A 16,132-nucleotide genomic window follows, 5' to 3' on the forward strand; every position below is an offset into this window, starting at 1 on the left:
ATACTCTGTATAATATTATACACCAATTCCCTCGTAACTTATACATGTATTAGCTATGCGTGCTCCTAAATTGCAAACCAAACGTCATAATAATTTTATACATGAATGTCTTACTTTCTAACTAGTTACGAATGGTGTACAACTTTAAGCATAAATTAATACGTAAGTGAAAATTAAACAACTTACCTATGTGATCCACCTATATTTTGTTTTGGAGCTGCTGATTCTGAAGTATCCATTGCTGAAATTAACAAACGTACATATAAATCAACAAAAATTAAGCAAATTTTTGTAAGATTAAGATTAAGATTAAGATTAATAATAATAATGATGATAATGATAAACTACTTCAAACTATTGAGCAAAATTCAGAAATCTCAATGAATAGTACCGAAACAAATACTGAATATATTACCAATTCTCAACCTCCGGAAATTCTGATAGAAGAAGAAGAAATTGAAAAGGCTGAAGCATTCATCAAGAAGTGGAAAGGAAAAGACAACACATGACTAAAGACAACACATGACTGATGGATAAGACATGACTGTTTAAAGACCATAATAATTTTCCTCTTTGTAATAGTAAAATCACTGTGCACAGGGACCCATCCATTACTGTGCAAGATTCTCTTTTTTATTATTTATAAGCGCCTCATTCTTGGGAAGAGGCAGGAGTTCAGAAATTCTCTCCTTTTGTTTTCAAAACTCTCTCTCTCCTTGTAACATATTCAAGAATTAAATAAAGAAGAAGCTACTTGTTTACTACTATACTACTATTTCAGTCTGGTTCCCGGCTAGTCAGGTACATATCTCTTTACTACTTGTACTCATTTAATTAAACTTCTACCTTAATCCAGCCGTGACTATGTTCGGCTGAAAGATTTCTTATATCTATGTTGAAGATCTAATTTCACTGACATGTTAACTATGAAAGTTCCAGACTCTATCAAAATATAAAAGAATCTTTTTAATTTCTTGACTTGGTTCCAAAATAGAGGTACAGTCGTGTTCAATACACTTATGTTAACCTTGTCTCTGTGACTCCGTCTAGTAAGTTGTGCCTCTCTAGCCCGTATTGTTAAGAAAAGGGCGAATTCTGCACAATTAGAACTTCTAGACACATAGGTTTAACACAAAATTATTGAATCTCTGACAGGCCCCATGTTTGGATAAAAGAATTCATACAGTCATAAAATTACTTAAGATTCTTTTCTATTTCGGTTGGTGCTTTGGTTCGGTCTTCCGACTAAGGCTTAATCCTGGTCTGGTAGGCTGAGTGGCATACCCCAGCCTAAGAGATCCTGTTAATGGTATCAGAGCCTGTGAATTTTCATAGTACACATGTTAAGTGGGGTGACGATAAAAATGCTTCGATATCATTGAAAAAGCACAATATTTTTTGGTTGCCAAATGTTACGGCCTAAATGCTGCTAAGCTTGTAATTACTGTAGCTCCCCAAAAGCCCTTATCAGTATGAAATAAAAACAAATTAATTTCCTACAATTAGAACTAATGAGTATTAATATTTTTGATTCTTTAAAATCAGTGAAAGTCCAAGAAAAAATAAAAATGATTTAATAATAATAATAATAATAAACGAAGAAACTGAAAAATTGCAGTAGTTAATTACTGAATTACCCTGGGGACCCGTGACCGTCTGGTCAGTGGAAACATCCATAGCAGCTGGGCCATTTCTCTTCTTGTTTCTGTTCTTCGCCATAGCTAAACGAAGGCGAAGATGGAAGGAATTGTTCTACACACTACACTTCTGAATGCTAAGAAGGGTTTAGGGTTCAGCAAGTTCGGTATCGTAGCTCGCATTGTTGGAGAGTGCAATGATGGGCCTGGAGCAACTCATTAGGTGGAATTAGTCCACAAGATAATTTAGGGAGCCCAATAAGATTGTCGTGGAAGCCCAAAATTATCAAACTTTTTCTTTTGGGCAAAAATCTCCAATAGTTTGGAGTTTAATTATAGAAAATTTCTATATTTTATATAATTACTGAAAATTTTAATTTTTAATTTGTTGATATATATAGTTAGTTCTAGATACATCCAACAAAAATACATTTTTTCTTTGTAAAGATACATAATTTGCTCCCGATATATTTTTTTCAATTATGAGTCTTTGGAGAAACATAATACACCTAACGAACATATAATTTTTTATTTTTAAAGATATATAATTAGCTTTTGATATATTTTCTTCGATTTTGAGTCTGTCGAGATACATAAGTAGCTCCCTATTACATCCAACGAAAATATATAATTTGCTGAATTTTGTAATTACTTTGTAAGGGTGAAAATTTATGCAAATTTATTAAGGTGGGTGTTTGTTTTGTTATTTTAGCTACTTTTTTGGGATTGGGTGGGGGTGGGGGAAGGGGGAGAGTGGGGAGGGGGCGGGGGCAGGGGCAGGGGGAGAGAATGCGGTGAGGGTATTATAAGGTGGAAACCGTACATTTACCAATAAGTTGAAAGTTTAAATCGTCAACCAACTGAGCTATTAAGATTTCACACTTTTGCTTTCTCTTTGTCCTAGTAAATTTTTCACGATGCATGCTTTTTAAATATCATTATTTAATATCTACCTAATTCTATTACTTTATAATGTTTTGTCTTAAGCAATTTATCGAAAACAACCTCTCTGACTCACCTTTGAGTTATATAAGGTCTGCATACGCTCTATCGTCCCCAAACTTACTTTATGGGACCACATTGAGTGTGTTGCTATTGTTGTTGTTTGTTCACTTTGAAACTACTTTAGACACTAATGTTTGTAGTTAAGTTTGATCAAGTTAATTAACTTCATATAACATATCTAAAATTTCATATGGCTAACTTTATTTATATGTGCATCGACTTCATCCATCAAAGTCTAGTCATATTTAACTTGAATCATCTTATCTAAAATTGATTCGAAGTGGATAGATTTGTCAATTTTTACCTATTATCGTGAGCGTATTTGGATAGGGGTCATCGTGTTCATGTGAACCTATGCTCCCCTCATTATATCATACTCCCTCTAATTCCAAAAAAGTGAATTCATGCTTCGTGCACACCTATTAAGGAAAAAAAAACATGACATAAATATTATTTTACTTTTTTAGATTTTATCAAACTATTCTTGAAATTTCAGCCTTATTATAACAAAGTGAATTAAGTCTCTTGGAACCTGTAGGCTGTAACGTAGAAAGTGTAAATGAAAGGTGAAATTGGAAGAAATTTTCAATATATCTCTTGAAGAATAAACAATTCATTTATTTTGGACATTAAAATGTAGCTCAAAAATTCACTTATTTTGAACTAGAGAAAATATATAGTCGTATTATATTCTTCTAAAAAAATACTTAAATCAATTCTCTCGAAATTTTAAGTACGCCTCTGCTCAGTGGCGGATGTACATGTATTCCAGGGGTTCATCCGAACCTCCTTCGTCGGAAAATTATACTATTTTTACATGATAAAAAAAAATTATGTATAAATAATAGAGGTTGAACCCCTCGACTAGTCCGTATATGTACTACTGAACCCCTCACTGAAAATCCTGAATCCACCCCCGCCTCTGCTTATTACAAATTTGACTTAAATGCCGATACCATGACGTAAGATATTGGAGCATTTTCACCCGACAACCTAGAATTAAAGCACATCATTCACAAGTTTTACTTGCATCATGCTGATAAAGGACTTAAAGTTCACAAATAATTACCTTATTGTCTTTATAATTGAAAAATAAGCACTATTATAAAATTCTAAATTTATAAGTATATTAAAAACTAGTATTAATAATGTTTATATGTCAAATATTTTGAGTCTGAATCCCTAAAATAAGAAAAGAAATCTTATAAAATATGTAGTGTGAGTTTAAATTAATCGGAACCGATTTTGAAAAGCTTACTAATACTAAAAAAATACTCCTACTTTTTTTTGTTAGTTGTAGTGTTTCCATAACTATTTCTTTCCTTTTTGTATTTGGATTCGTTGCACTTGAGCCTAGAGTCTTCTGAAAACATCTCTACCTCTATAAAATAGTGAAAAACGTCTGCATACACTCTACTCTCGCCAGACTCCATTAGTGAAATTTCACTCAATATATTATTATCTTTATTGTTGTTACTATGAAAAAATAAATGAGGGGGAATGATGATTGACACCAAAAGAGAAGGAAAGAAGAAGCAAGGAATTAGGGAAAGTTTCACCATAAAGGAAAAAACAAATGGGAAATTGGAACACACTTTAGTGAACATTGTTGGACAAGTTAAAGGAGCATTCACATGTAGTCAGAATCAGAAGGTCCATATATCCATCTTGTTCAGTAATAATGTTCCATGATTAAAGCTAACCGAAGCACATGCCAATAAAAAGTGATCACGTTAATAGTTACCTAACAAAAAGGGAATCAAGAGAAGACTGATAAAAAGAGAGCCCTTACATCTGTTTGGTCTAAAATAAGGTAAAACAACATAAATCGGGATAGTTTGAAGCTTAATTAGAGAAAATTTCGATATTTTACATAATTACTGAAAATTTTGATTTTGGGTCAGCCGAAATACATAATTAGCCCCTTATACATCCAACAAAGATGCATTTTTTTTGGTAAAGATACATAATTAATTTTTGATTTTTTTTTTTATTTTGGGTATGCCGAGATACATTATACATCCAACGAAAATATATTTTTTTCTTTGTAGAGATACATAATTAGCTCCCGATACATTTTTTTCGATTTTGAATCTGTCGAGATACATAATTAGCTCCCGATATGTTAGTTGATGCACTGCACAGCTCTTAACATTGGTGTTTAGAAGAAGACTCTAGAAGTAGTAGGAGGAGAAGGGAGATAGAGTAGAATGAAATGTGTAAACTGTTTTTCTATTCTTCAATGTAACAGTACATCAGTATATATATACAGACTGTCAGAGTCAATTAGTGCTAGCTACCACTGCTACATCAGCTAACTACTCCTAACAACTTGTAACTAACTTGAACTAATTAAGTTAAGCTACAAACTATTAACAACTAGCTATCAGCTATGTGATCCCTGTCTCAACACTCCCCTTCAAGCTGGGTGGTGCAAAGATGTCTAGTGCTCCCAGCTTGAAGTTCAAGTGGTCATGCTGCAGTTTTCCCAAGCCTTTAGTTAGAAGATCAGCCAGTTGTTCAGATGAATGTACATATTCAGTTTTGATCAGCCCTTGAATGATTTTCTCCCTGATAAAGTGACAATCTATATCTATGTGTTTTGTTCTCTCACGAAACACTGGATTTGCAGTTATTTGAATTGCTAATCTGGATTTGCAGTTATTTGAATTGCTACTTTACTGTCACTATAGAGAGTAACTGGTAGACTCACTTTATAATCAACTTCCTTCAATAGTCCTTCTATCCATATAATTTCTGCAATTGTGAAAGCCATGCTTCTATATTCTGCTTCTGCAGAGCTTCTGGACACTGTACTTTGCTTCTTTGACTTCCATGATATTAATGAATCTCCTAATTTGACACAATACCCTATTATTGACTTTCTGGAATTCGGGCATGGAGCCCAATCAGCATCACAATAGGGAGTCAAAACTTTCTTCTTGTTGCTGGATAATAGCACTCCCTGGCTAGGATGATTCCTAACATACCTTACTATTCTTAATGTTGCTTCCATATGAGACCTTTTTGTTTGAGCTAAAAATTGTCTCAGTGTTTGAACCCCATAAGCTATATCAGGTCTGGTAATTGTTAGGTACAATAGTTTGCCAATCAATCTCTGATATTCACCTGCATTTGGAAGTAACTCATCATGTGTAGTTCCTGCCACTTTGATGTGAGAATCAAACTCATGAGTTGTTAACTTGCTATTTAGTTCAAAAGGTATACCAATTGGTTTAGCTGCACCCATTCCAAGTTCAGAAATCAGTTCCAAACTGTACGTTCTTTGGTGCATTAGTATACCCTTATCTGATTTAGCGAATTCAATGCCCAAGAAGTATCTCAAGTCTCCCAAGTATTTCATCCAGAAGATCCTTTGCAACTCAAGTTTTGTTTCCTCAATCAACTTAATATTGCTTTCTGTAACTAGCAGGTCATCAACATATACTAATATGACTACAAGTTCATTATCTATCTTCTTTATGAAGAGTGAGTAATCATAGTGACTGTGCTTGAAACCCATAGTCATTAGTGCATTAGTCAGTTTAGAGTTCCACTGCCTTAGGGCTTGCTTGAGTCCATACAAGGACTTGAGAAGTCTGCAAACTGGTCTCTTCTCCCCCTGACTCTGAAAGCCCCGAGGCAACTCCATAAAGATTTCATCAAATAAATACCCTTATAAGAATGCATTGTACACATCTATTTGATGGATGTGCCAATGTTGAGCAGCAATTATAGACTAAATAGTCCTCACAGTGACCATTTTTACTACCGGAGAAAAAGTTTCCTGGTAGTCAATGCCCTCTTGTTGATTAAAGCCTTTGGTTACAAGTCTTGTTTTGAACCTCTTAACATCCCCATTAGCATAATAGTTCACTTTGTATATCCATTTGCATCCAATAGGATGCTTGCCATCAGGAAGAGAAACTACCTTCTATGTGTTGTTTGCTTCCAAGGCAGCAATCTCTTGCTGCATAGTTGCAACCCACCTAGGGTATACACAAGCCTCAACATAGGTGAATGGTTCAACAATAGAAGTCCCAGCAAGGAAAGTCTGATAAGTACTGGATAAGTGGTCAGAAGATAGCACAACAGCCAAAGGATAAGGAATTGCCTTGTGATCAGCAAATGTAGTAGGAGTAGGTAATATAGTAGAGGAGGAAGGAACTATAGGTATAGAAGAATGATCAATAGAAGTGTCCGCAGAGAAAGGAGAAGTGGTATGAGAGGTATGATCAGTAGGTGAAGGAGTGTCAGCAAGGAAAAATTCAGGTACAACAAATATAGGAGAATGGTGTGGTTGGGAATGTTGGAAGGGAAAGACATCTTCTCTAAAGGAAATATCTCTACTAACAAAGAAGGTATGATTATTCAAATGATAAAGAAGATAACCCGTTTGAGTATCTGAGTATCTCATTAATATGCAATGTTGAGCTCTGGCAGAAAACATGTCCTTAGGAAGGGGAACCTTGGCATAACATAAGCACCCTAGAACTTTCAAGTGATGAATGAAAGGTTTCTTATTATGAAGGAGTTCAAAAGATAATTTGTTGCCTAGACTAGAAGAAGGAAGTCTATTGATATTGCAGGCTGCTGTAAGTATGCAGTGACCCCAGAATTTAATGGGAATGTGAGCTTGAAATCTTAATACTCTGGCAACTTCCAGTAAATGTCTATGTTTTCTCTCAGCTACACCATTTTGCTGAGGGGCGTAGGGACAAGAAGTCTGATGCACAATGCCTAAGTCAATGAATAAAGAGGTACAAACTGAATTGATAAACTCTGTTCCATTATCATATTTAAAGATCTTCACACTTGAGTGAAACTGGTTTCTAACATAAGCAAGAAATTGTTTAAGGACTACACAAACATCTGATTTCAATTTCAATAAGAAAATCCAGATCATTCTTGAGAAATCATCAACAAGGGTTAGAAAGTATTTATTACCATCATATGTGGCAGTGTTATATGGTCCCCATACATCAGCATGAATCAAATCAAAACAAGAACTAGTTTTAGAAGTACTATTGGAGAAAGGTAATCTTGTCTGTCTAGCTAAAGGACACACAACACACTGATTCAAAGTAGTGAGACACTTATCAGAAAAAGCTGAAAATAAATGTCTAAAAATATAGGAAGACACATAACCAAGTCTTTGGTGCCATAGCCCAATATCAGTAGAGCCTTGACTTGGAGTATGCAGATGCACCACACATCTTAATTGATCACAGAAGCACTCATGACTGCTTTGTCAACATCTTCACTTTCTTGTAACAGAAGGTAATACAAGCCACCCTCAATCTACCAATCCCCCTCACCTTCCCAGTGAAGAGATCCTGAAAGAGGCAGAAATCAGGGAAAAACGACACATAGCAACCCAACTCTTTAGTTAACTGGGCAATAGATAGAAAATTATGCTTGAATTAAGGGACATGAAGAATATTGGTAATAAAGCTCCTAGAGGAGATAGGAGTGGAACTAATATGAGTGACTGAAGAAAAATTACCATCAGACAAATATACTTGTCTAGTTACAGAAGGTGAGACATGATTAACATCTTTCAACATAGTAAGATCAGATACCATATGGTTTGTTGCCCCTATGTCAATAATTCAGACTAGTTTATTAGGATTGATAGTACCTGTCATATTAGCAGAAGGTACTGAGGAAGGATTGGAGGTGTTCAACATGTAAATGATCTTGTCATACTGTTCTTTTATAAATATGAAGGTCAGGCCACTGGTGGGGATCAAAGGTTACTGAGCAGGACATCTTGAAATCACATTTGTATCCTGTGGATGTAGAGTGAGTGAAAGTTTGGAAGTTTTAGTATCAAATTTAGCAGTGAAGGCCTGACCAGCTAAGAAAAAGTTACCAGCTCCCCCTTTCTTCCTGAACTTATAATCTGTAGGATAACCAACGACTCTATAGCAAGTTTCCTTAGTATGACCTTTACCCTTGCAATATCACACTGCAGTGGAGAATACTTTCTGGAGTTGTGGTAACCTCCATTATACCCTGCACTTTTATTAGAGTACAAAGCAGTTGAGAAGGCCGGAGCAGGTCCTAGGACATTAGAGCTAGTGGACACAACCCTGTGGCTTTCATCACTAATTAACATAGCATAAGCTTGATTGACATTTGGTAGAGGTATCATCATAAGTATCTAACTTCTAGCTTACATATATGACTCATTGAGTCCCATGAGAAATTGATATAGTTTTTGTCGTTGCATGTGAGCAATAAAATCCTTAGATTTGGCACAATCGCAACCAGGCACTGGAATTAGGGCTTCAAGTTCACCCCATAAGTCCTTCAATTTAGAGTAATCTGTAGAGATAGATGAGGTACCTTGATTGATTGTCGAAATATCTTTGTGAAGATTAAACGATCTACAACCATCAATTTTGTCAAACTTTTCACGCAGATCTTCCCAAACTGTGTGAGCACTCAGACTATACGTGTCACAACCCTTTTTACACTAAAAAGAATAATTTAAAAGTTCGAAGGATTTTTATTATTAAAGTGACAAAAGCTTGAAAATTTACTTCGAAAAAAGATTATTTACATTTTTTATTCAGATTCGCCACTTGGCATAATCAGGTGTGCCAAGTCACCTTTGAAAATCCCTTTTCAAAACGGTTTTGGCTCTAAAACTTATCTGCGAACAAAGATTCTAGATAAGAAATTCTGTTGACAGAGAGGAAGGTGTTAGGCACCCCTCGATCCCATGGTTCAACCACGGTTGCTTTGCCTCCTCGATCCCATGGTTCAACCACGGTTGCTTAGTGGAGCGTATCGATTAATTTGATATCACGGATGTATAAACTACACAAAAATACATAAAACAATCAATCAAACGCACAAAAACAAAACAAATCCAAAATCATAATGTCCAGTCTAATTATTACAATTCGGAACAGAAAAATGTAAAAATATAAATCCTATTCTAAACTAGTCCTAGGCTAAAATCCGTTGCTTTACCCGATGCCCCGAGTCTTCATCACGATCATCTTTTGCCAACATAGTACGTCGGGGCATTCCCCGGTGAATAAATACAAATACCTCGGGGCATTCCCCGGTGAATAAATACAAATACCTCGGGGCATTCCCCGGCCAAATGAATACACTTTTCAAATGCGGTGACAAGACATTCAACAAATATTTCAATATTCCAATAATTCACTAATTCTAAATTTGCCTATCCGGCCTAATGTTTGTCTGCCCGCTCGACGACATATCACATTCAACATAAACAATGAACCAAAATACCATAATATTCACTTTTACCAATTTGGATTCCCGCCCCCAACTTTATTTTTATCAATCAATGATTAACACATGCGTCAATTATCAATTCACTTTTTCAATATTCAAATCCAACATCAACCAATACGCAATTAAGATTCAAACATGGTAGGCGCACAAAAACATTCACATCCGTAACAATAATAAAAACTTGAGATAAAAATAGAGAATGGAAGAAGAAATGGACCTCAAATTTTTCTTTATTACTCAACAAAAAGAGACGGAGTCCACGTCGGAATCTCGAATCGAAAATCAATCACGAACTGAACAACTTTGATCTTTACCCTTTTTCCATTTTTCGTCGACCCGAATCAAATACCGATGACCAGCCCGAGTCCAAATTGAATCACAAACCAATAGTGAAATCGCGAAATCACAACCCAAATTTGTTCAAAACAGATATCGCGAAAACAAAGACCAACCCAAACCCGATTTCGATCTCCCTAATCCCTCGCTCACCGGTTTTCTCCTCTTTACTAGTTTCTGCTTATATCTTTCGTCTCTTTCTCTTTTTCTCTGGTTTTCTCTCACCCCCCCCCCCCCCCCACTGGTATGTGTGTCCATGAAATTGTTAGTGAGGGTCATTGGAATTCTGTGAGAGTGTGTTGTTCCATGGGAGTTGTGAATGAATCGAATGGAGAAGATGATATGTGTGTGTTCCTTGTGAGGTGTTTTTGCTGTATTGTGTGTATGAAAATTTTTGTGGAAGCTTCTTTGTGTTTTTCGTGAATAGTAGTGTGTATATCTAGTTAGGTCTGTGTTAATGGAATTCTCTTGCTATATATATTGTTTGTGTTTTCTGTTTTGGGAGAAAATGGACCATGATGATATGAGTATCTCCTTTTCTCTTCCAGTCTACTGTGGGTGTATATATTTCCAAGAAATGGAAAAGAAACGTAATGGGGGGGTCATGTAGGGGTAGGGGTAAGGTGGGGTTGGGTAGTGGGGTAGGTTGTTAGGATAAGGTTAGGGATTTAATTTGTTAGAGATTTTGTTAAGGGTTGTTATTTTTGTATTTTTGTGGGATATAATTATACGAATGAGGACACGTAGTAATACGGAGGTAAAATGGTAAAAATGCTATCGGGGAGGGACAAAATTAGGTGTCTACAGTATGCAATGCCACTAATAAGATTTGAGGCTACTGAATTCATTAACCAGGACAACACAATTGCATTGCATCGTTCCCATTGATGCAGTATTTCTTATCAAATTTCTCCTCATTCCATTCTCCATCAATAATTCCAAGTTTGTTGTGACCTAATAACGCAATGCGTATCGATCGATTCCACAAGGCATAGTTATTTGATCCTGTCAGCTGTAATGAAATTAGGGATATACCACTGGTATCAGCTGGGGCTAAATACAGAGGATGATTGGCCTCAACTGTGGCTCTTAGCTCAATTGTAGTGGAAGCCATTGACAAACTTTACAGATCTAAGACGAGCAGAAAGAGATGAATAATTCAAGTAGGAAGGATCGATTCTACAAACCGAATTGCGAGCTCATTGGCTCTGATACCATGTTAGTTGATGCATTGCACAGATCTCAACAATGGTGTTTAGAAGAAAATTCTAGAAGTAGTAGTAGGAGAAGAGAGATAGAGTAGAATGAAATGTGTAAAGTGTTTTTCGATTCTTCAATGTAACAGTACATCAGTATATATATACAGACTGTCAGAGTCAGTTAGTGCTAGCTACCACTGCCACATCAGTTAACTACTCCTAATAACTTGTAACTAACTTGAACTAATTAAGTTAAGCTACAAACTATTAACAACTAGCTATCAGCTATGTGATCCCTGTCTCAACACGATACATCCAAGAAGATACACAATTAGTTGAAATTTGTAATATTTTGTAAGGATGGGAATCTGTGTAAGCGGTGTCGGTTAAGATGTATGTTTTGTAATTTTCCCTTGAGATAATGGCTATATACATTATACTATTGCCTTTATAATTTGGGAGTTATGGATGAGGACTATTCGGTTGTCTATTTTACAAAATATGTATAAAGTATAACTAGTGTATAATTGTTAATAGTATATATAAACTGACAGTGTATATATTCTGTATACTTCGAGCCTGTTGATAAACTCGATGCTCAAATGATATATATTAATAATCCTTCTTTATATATATTATAGTGACAATGTTATTATTAGGTGATGACGCGCCGATAAAACCTCCACCAATAAGATGTCTAGCTACCTGCAAGATCAAATTTGCCACCCTCAAATCTCAAATCTGTTGGGTTCAATGTGTGTGAATGGAAAATAGAGGGGAAAAGAGTGGAGGAAAATAGAGTCACTAAAATGGAAAGTGTACTCTTTTAATGGAAAGTTCACTAATTCTCTCACATTAGTGGGAGAAGGGAAATTTAAAGTGTTTATAATGAGGAACACTTTACTCCACATGGATCGTGAGGCAAGTACAAAGTGGTGCCTCGTGCTATTGTTGCCCGCTCGACTTGGCTCCGGATTTGGATTTGTCAAATGATCGATTGATGAGATTTATCTTTTTAGACGAATTTTATTTGAAACTTATTTTACAAGTAAAATTTTAATCCAAAAATCTGATAGAATTATTTTTCTCTAGGTGCGGGCGCATTTCGGATGCCATGCTAACACATACGCAACGCATCTTGAAGGGATGCGACCCTTTGAGGTAAAAGGAACACTGTTTCGCGCTGTAGGGCGATCTGCATGCGCACTTTGATAACCTGCGGGCACAGGTGCATCGCAGGTATTTACTGGAATTTGGATAGTGTCACCTGCGACCGTAGATCAGGCGCAGATTCAGCACAGACTGACGCGCAGGTGACGCGACTGTACTAAATAGGTGTCTTTTTGCTGAATCAATGCATCCTTTTCAAAAGGATACATTAAAGGCTATAAATACCTTATATATTCCTCAAGTATAGACATGATTTTTTACAGCAAAAACACTCTTCATATTTTCAAAAACTCCTTGTGATCATTAGCTGTTGAGTGAGTTCGACGAATCCAACAATTTGAGGTACATTTATTGTTGGATTGAAAGCCATTTTATCCTGAGAAGAAAATTCAATAACCTCGGGTACAGTGAGGAAAATTATTCCTTAAGGACACTCCATGAAGTCGGGGGACTTGACTTTACATTTCTATTTCATCTTATTTCTGAAAAATAACACACTTCTTGGATAGATTACTTTTAATCTTGTGTTGAAGGTGTTAAGGAACTTCACAGGTGTTCTTGTTTTGAGACTTGAACTTGTGTTAAAGTTGTTGTGCCTATATACGGATTCTTGTATTCGAAAACATATAAAATAACAAAATCATCCCAATCAAAACAACAACTCAATAGCATCAAATTGAATTCTCACATTTATTTGAACTCCATCGACATAACTCCATCAGGAATTTGTTTCAAAACACTATTACTTACGAAAATAAACCTATAAATTTAATTGATGATGTTTGTTGAAAAATGAATGAAAATCAAAAGTGTTAAATAATGTTGACAAATTTTAAAATATCTATCAAAACTATTTGATGATCACACATTTAAAGAACTTTTTTAAAATTGACCCAAATATAAGGGATAATTTTGGTGGATATGATTACATATACATATATTATGATAGGCCATGATAACAATAAGGATGAGATTAATCTCCAACACAGATGGAGGATTAGGTATGAGCTGGCCCGGTTTTTTGATTTGTCAAAATTTGCACTTTGTTCTAGCTCGTCTATTTGTGCATGTCTTTTTTCCTCAATTAACGTATTAGCTGTCATTCTAAAGCTAAACTAATAATGGGAAGAAACACTGTTAATTTTGCTTTGACCAACTGTAAGAATTTTACAAGTTATCTGGACATGTTAGTATATTTATATAATTGTATACTATAGTAAATAGACATTGGGCCTAATTCAACCATCAAAATGAGCTTAAGGAGATCCTGTAGGTTCCAGAGCCAGAGCATGCATAGTTGGACATCATCTGATTCGTACAACGTGTACAATTTATTTGGAGGGTTCACATTAGGATATCATGACTCTGATATACCATGTTAAATGAACTCTGAGTTTAACTCAACCTCGAAGTCTAGTGCCCATGATTATTTCCATTCTATCATATTCATTTCTTAAATAGGTGGTTGAAATTCAGGTAAGAACAATTGAATTTAGTCATAGATACATTACTTGAGGCGAAAATGACTGAAGGGAAGTAAATGTGATTGAATTTGAGTTATTTATTACTAAAATAAGGTAGAAATGATGTGGCTAAAGTCAAGCCAAATATTACAACTATGAAACTTCAAATACTTTGCTTAAAGTAATTACTAATGAGTCTTGTCAAGATTAATTTTAGTTATCACATGTCTAAAATTGTTCCAAAATGGTAACAACCATGTAAAATATTTATAATAAACTGGGCATAACTTAAGGTTGTTGAAGTAGCATCACATTCGGGTAGTTTTGCTACCAACATTCAATTTGAAGAGGAAAATATAACCGTTAGTACAAAGAAATAATTACAAACCTGATAAAGAAATGGTCTTTGGGCTTAACTCAACCTCAAAAGCTAGCTCATGAGGGGAGGATTGCCCAAGACCAGAGAGCAAGGACCTTTAACCCGCTGATGTGGGACTCCAATAAAACCAATATTTTCATTCTGTTATTTTTTGTCAATAAAGACATCCCCTTTTTAAATTTGTATTAGTGGGAGTTGAGTTGCAAAATCAGACATGAAGCTAAGATTTTATGTTTTTAACTTCTAAAATTTAAAACGACAACTTTAAGAGTTAATAATTAAGTTCTAAATTTAATGTGAATACATTTGTAGTAATTAATTAATAATTTGTCCGAATTTATAGCTAGCCAGGTTTCTGATCTACCCCGTCGCCATGCAAAATGTGTCTTTAAAACTTGGTAGTAGTACAATGTTTATGTTCAAATTTTTTTTCCCTCTTTGATACGACAAGTATTTTGACATTTTTGCCATATGAATAATTAATAATTTTAACATTTGCTAGTATCCAAGTTTTCAAACGTATTCCTGCTTCAAAAGTTCAAATTTTAAAATTCATGTTATGGCTCCAATGAACAGCATGATATCTTCGAGGATTGTTACGTTTTTGTCTTGTTTTCCCATGTTCCTTTTTAAAAATATAATAAAATATTTTTATGCACCAATAATGTGAATTTATTTTTATATTTTCGGTTAAGTAGATTTATCATGCTATTCATTTCAAACATGATATTGTTATAACCTAAAATAGAGTGATAATATATTATTATCGGTTACCTTGTACTAATAACATGCATAAAAGTATTGATATCATCACTTTGTATAACATAAATTCTTATATGATATTACACTAATCATCCGTTGCAACACATTAATAAAAGCAATACTAATTTAACTTAGGAGAAATAATACACATTGAGAAAGTATTGTTGATCGCGTAAATTTATGATGGAAAATTGTGTTGGATCGTACCATTCGCATAAAATTATGAAGGAAGATTATCAAGGCTAAAAAAAAAAAATACTTGAAAATTATCCTTATAAAAAGATATCACATAAATTAATTATGATGGACAATTATGTTGAGTAGGAACCCTCTTTAGGACTTTGGTCCTAAGAATAATGAATCTTACTAGATTGACAACAAATAGGTGATACAGATGATTGTAAACATTATTAAAACGTTAATGGTTAGAATGTTAAGAATAAAATTAACAATAATAATAAATTTAATGTAACTCTTAAAGTAAAGGCAAAAGTGAAAAGATAAAGAGACTATCAATATACACTCGACTTAAATAAAGAAAAAAAAGGTAATTCAAAGTAATAATACCCAAAAATCAAAACACGTTGATGATTAGAAATTCAAAATGCAAAGAGCCTAACATGGTATTATTGATTACTCTATGATGGTTAGGTATTCAAAATAATAAGACCCTAATTTAGGTGTGAACATTGTCTAGTTGATGATAAAAATGAAAAGATCATTTGACGTGAAATTGAAAGGGAAAAAAAGTATTTGTTTGATGTAGAAGTTGAAAAGAGTTCTGAATTTTTTTTTCCCATCTGATATTCGGTGCCTGTATTGGAATCTCAATTAATTCGAATCGCGCGTTGCAGGTTACATTAAGGTGACAGCGCTCCCTACAGAGTCTTTTGTGTATCCAGG

At 34.7% G+C, this 16,132-nt stretch overlaps 1 protein-coding gene across 1 annotated transcript in view; it reads right to left on the bottom strand.

Moving 5' to 3' along the window:
* The window catches only part of LOC107878706, a gene marked incomplete in the record, with an annotated part of 5,133 nt that extends 3,272 nt beyond the window's left edge, over positions 1-1,861 (bottom strand). Inside the window, 2 exon segments of the mRNA XM_047415608.1 lie at positions 187-241; positions 1,638-1,861. Of these exon segments, the coding sequence (XP_047271564.1) occupies positions 187-241; positions 1,638-1,719 (137 nt within the window).
* Between the last annotated feature and the right edge of the window lie 14,271 nt (positions 1,862-16,132).

The sequence above is a fragment of the Capsicum annuum genome, chromosome 7 (assembly GCF_002878395.1).
Source record: "Capsicum annuum cultivar UCD-10X-F1 chromosome 7, UCD10Xv1.1, whole genome shotgun sequence".
Taxonomy (NCBI): Eukaryota; Viridiplantae; Streptophyta; class Magnoliopsida; order Solanales; family Solanaceae; genus Capsicum; species Capsicum annuum.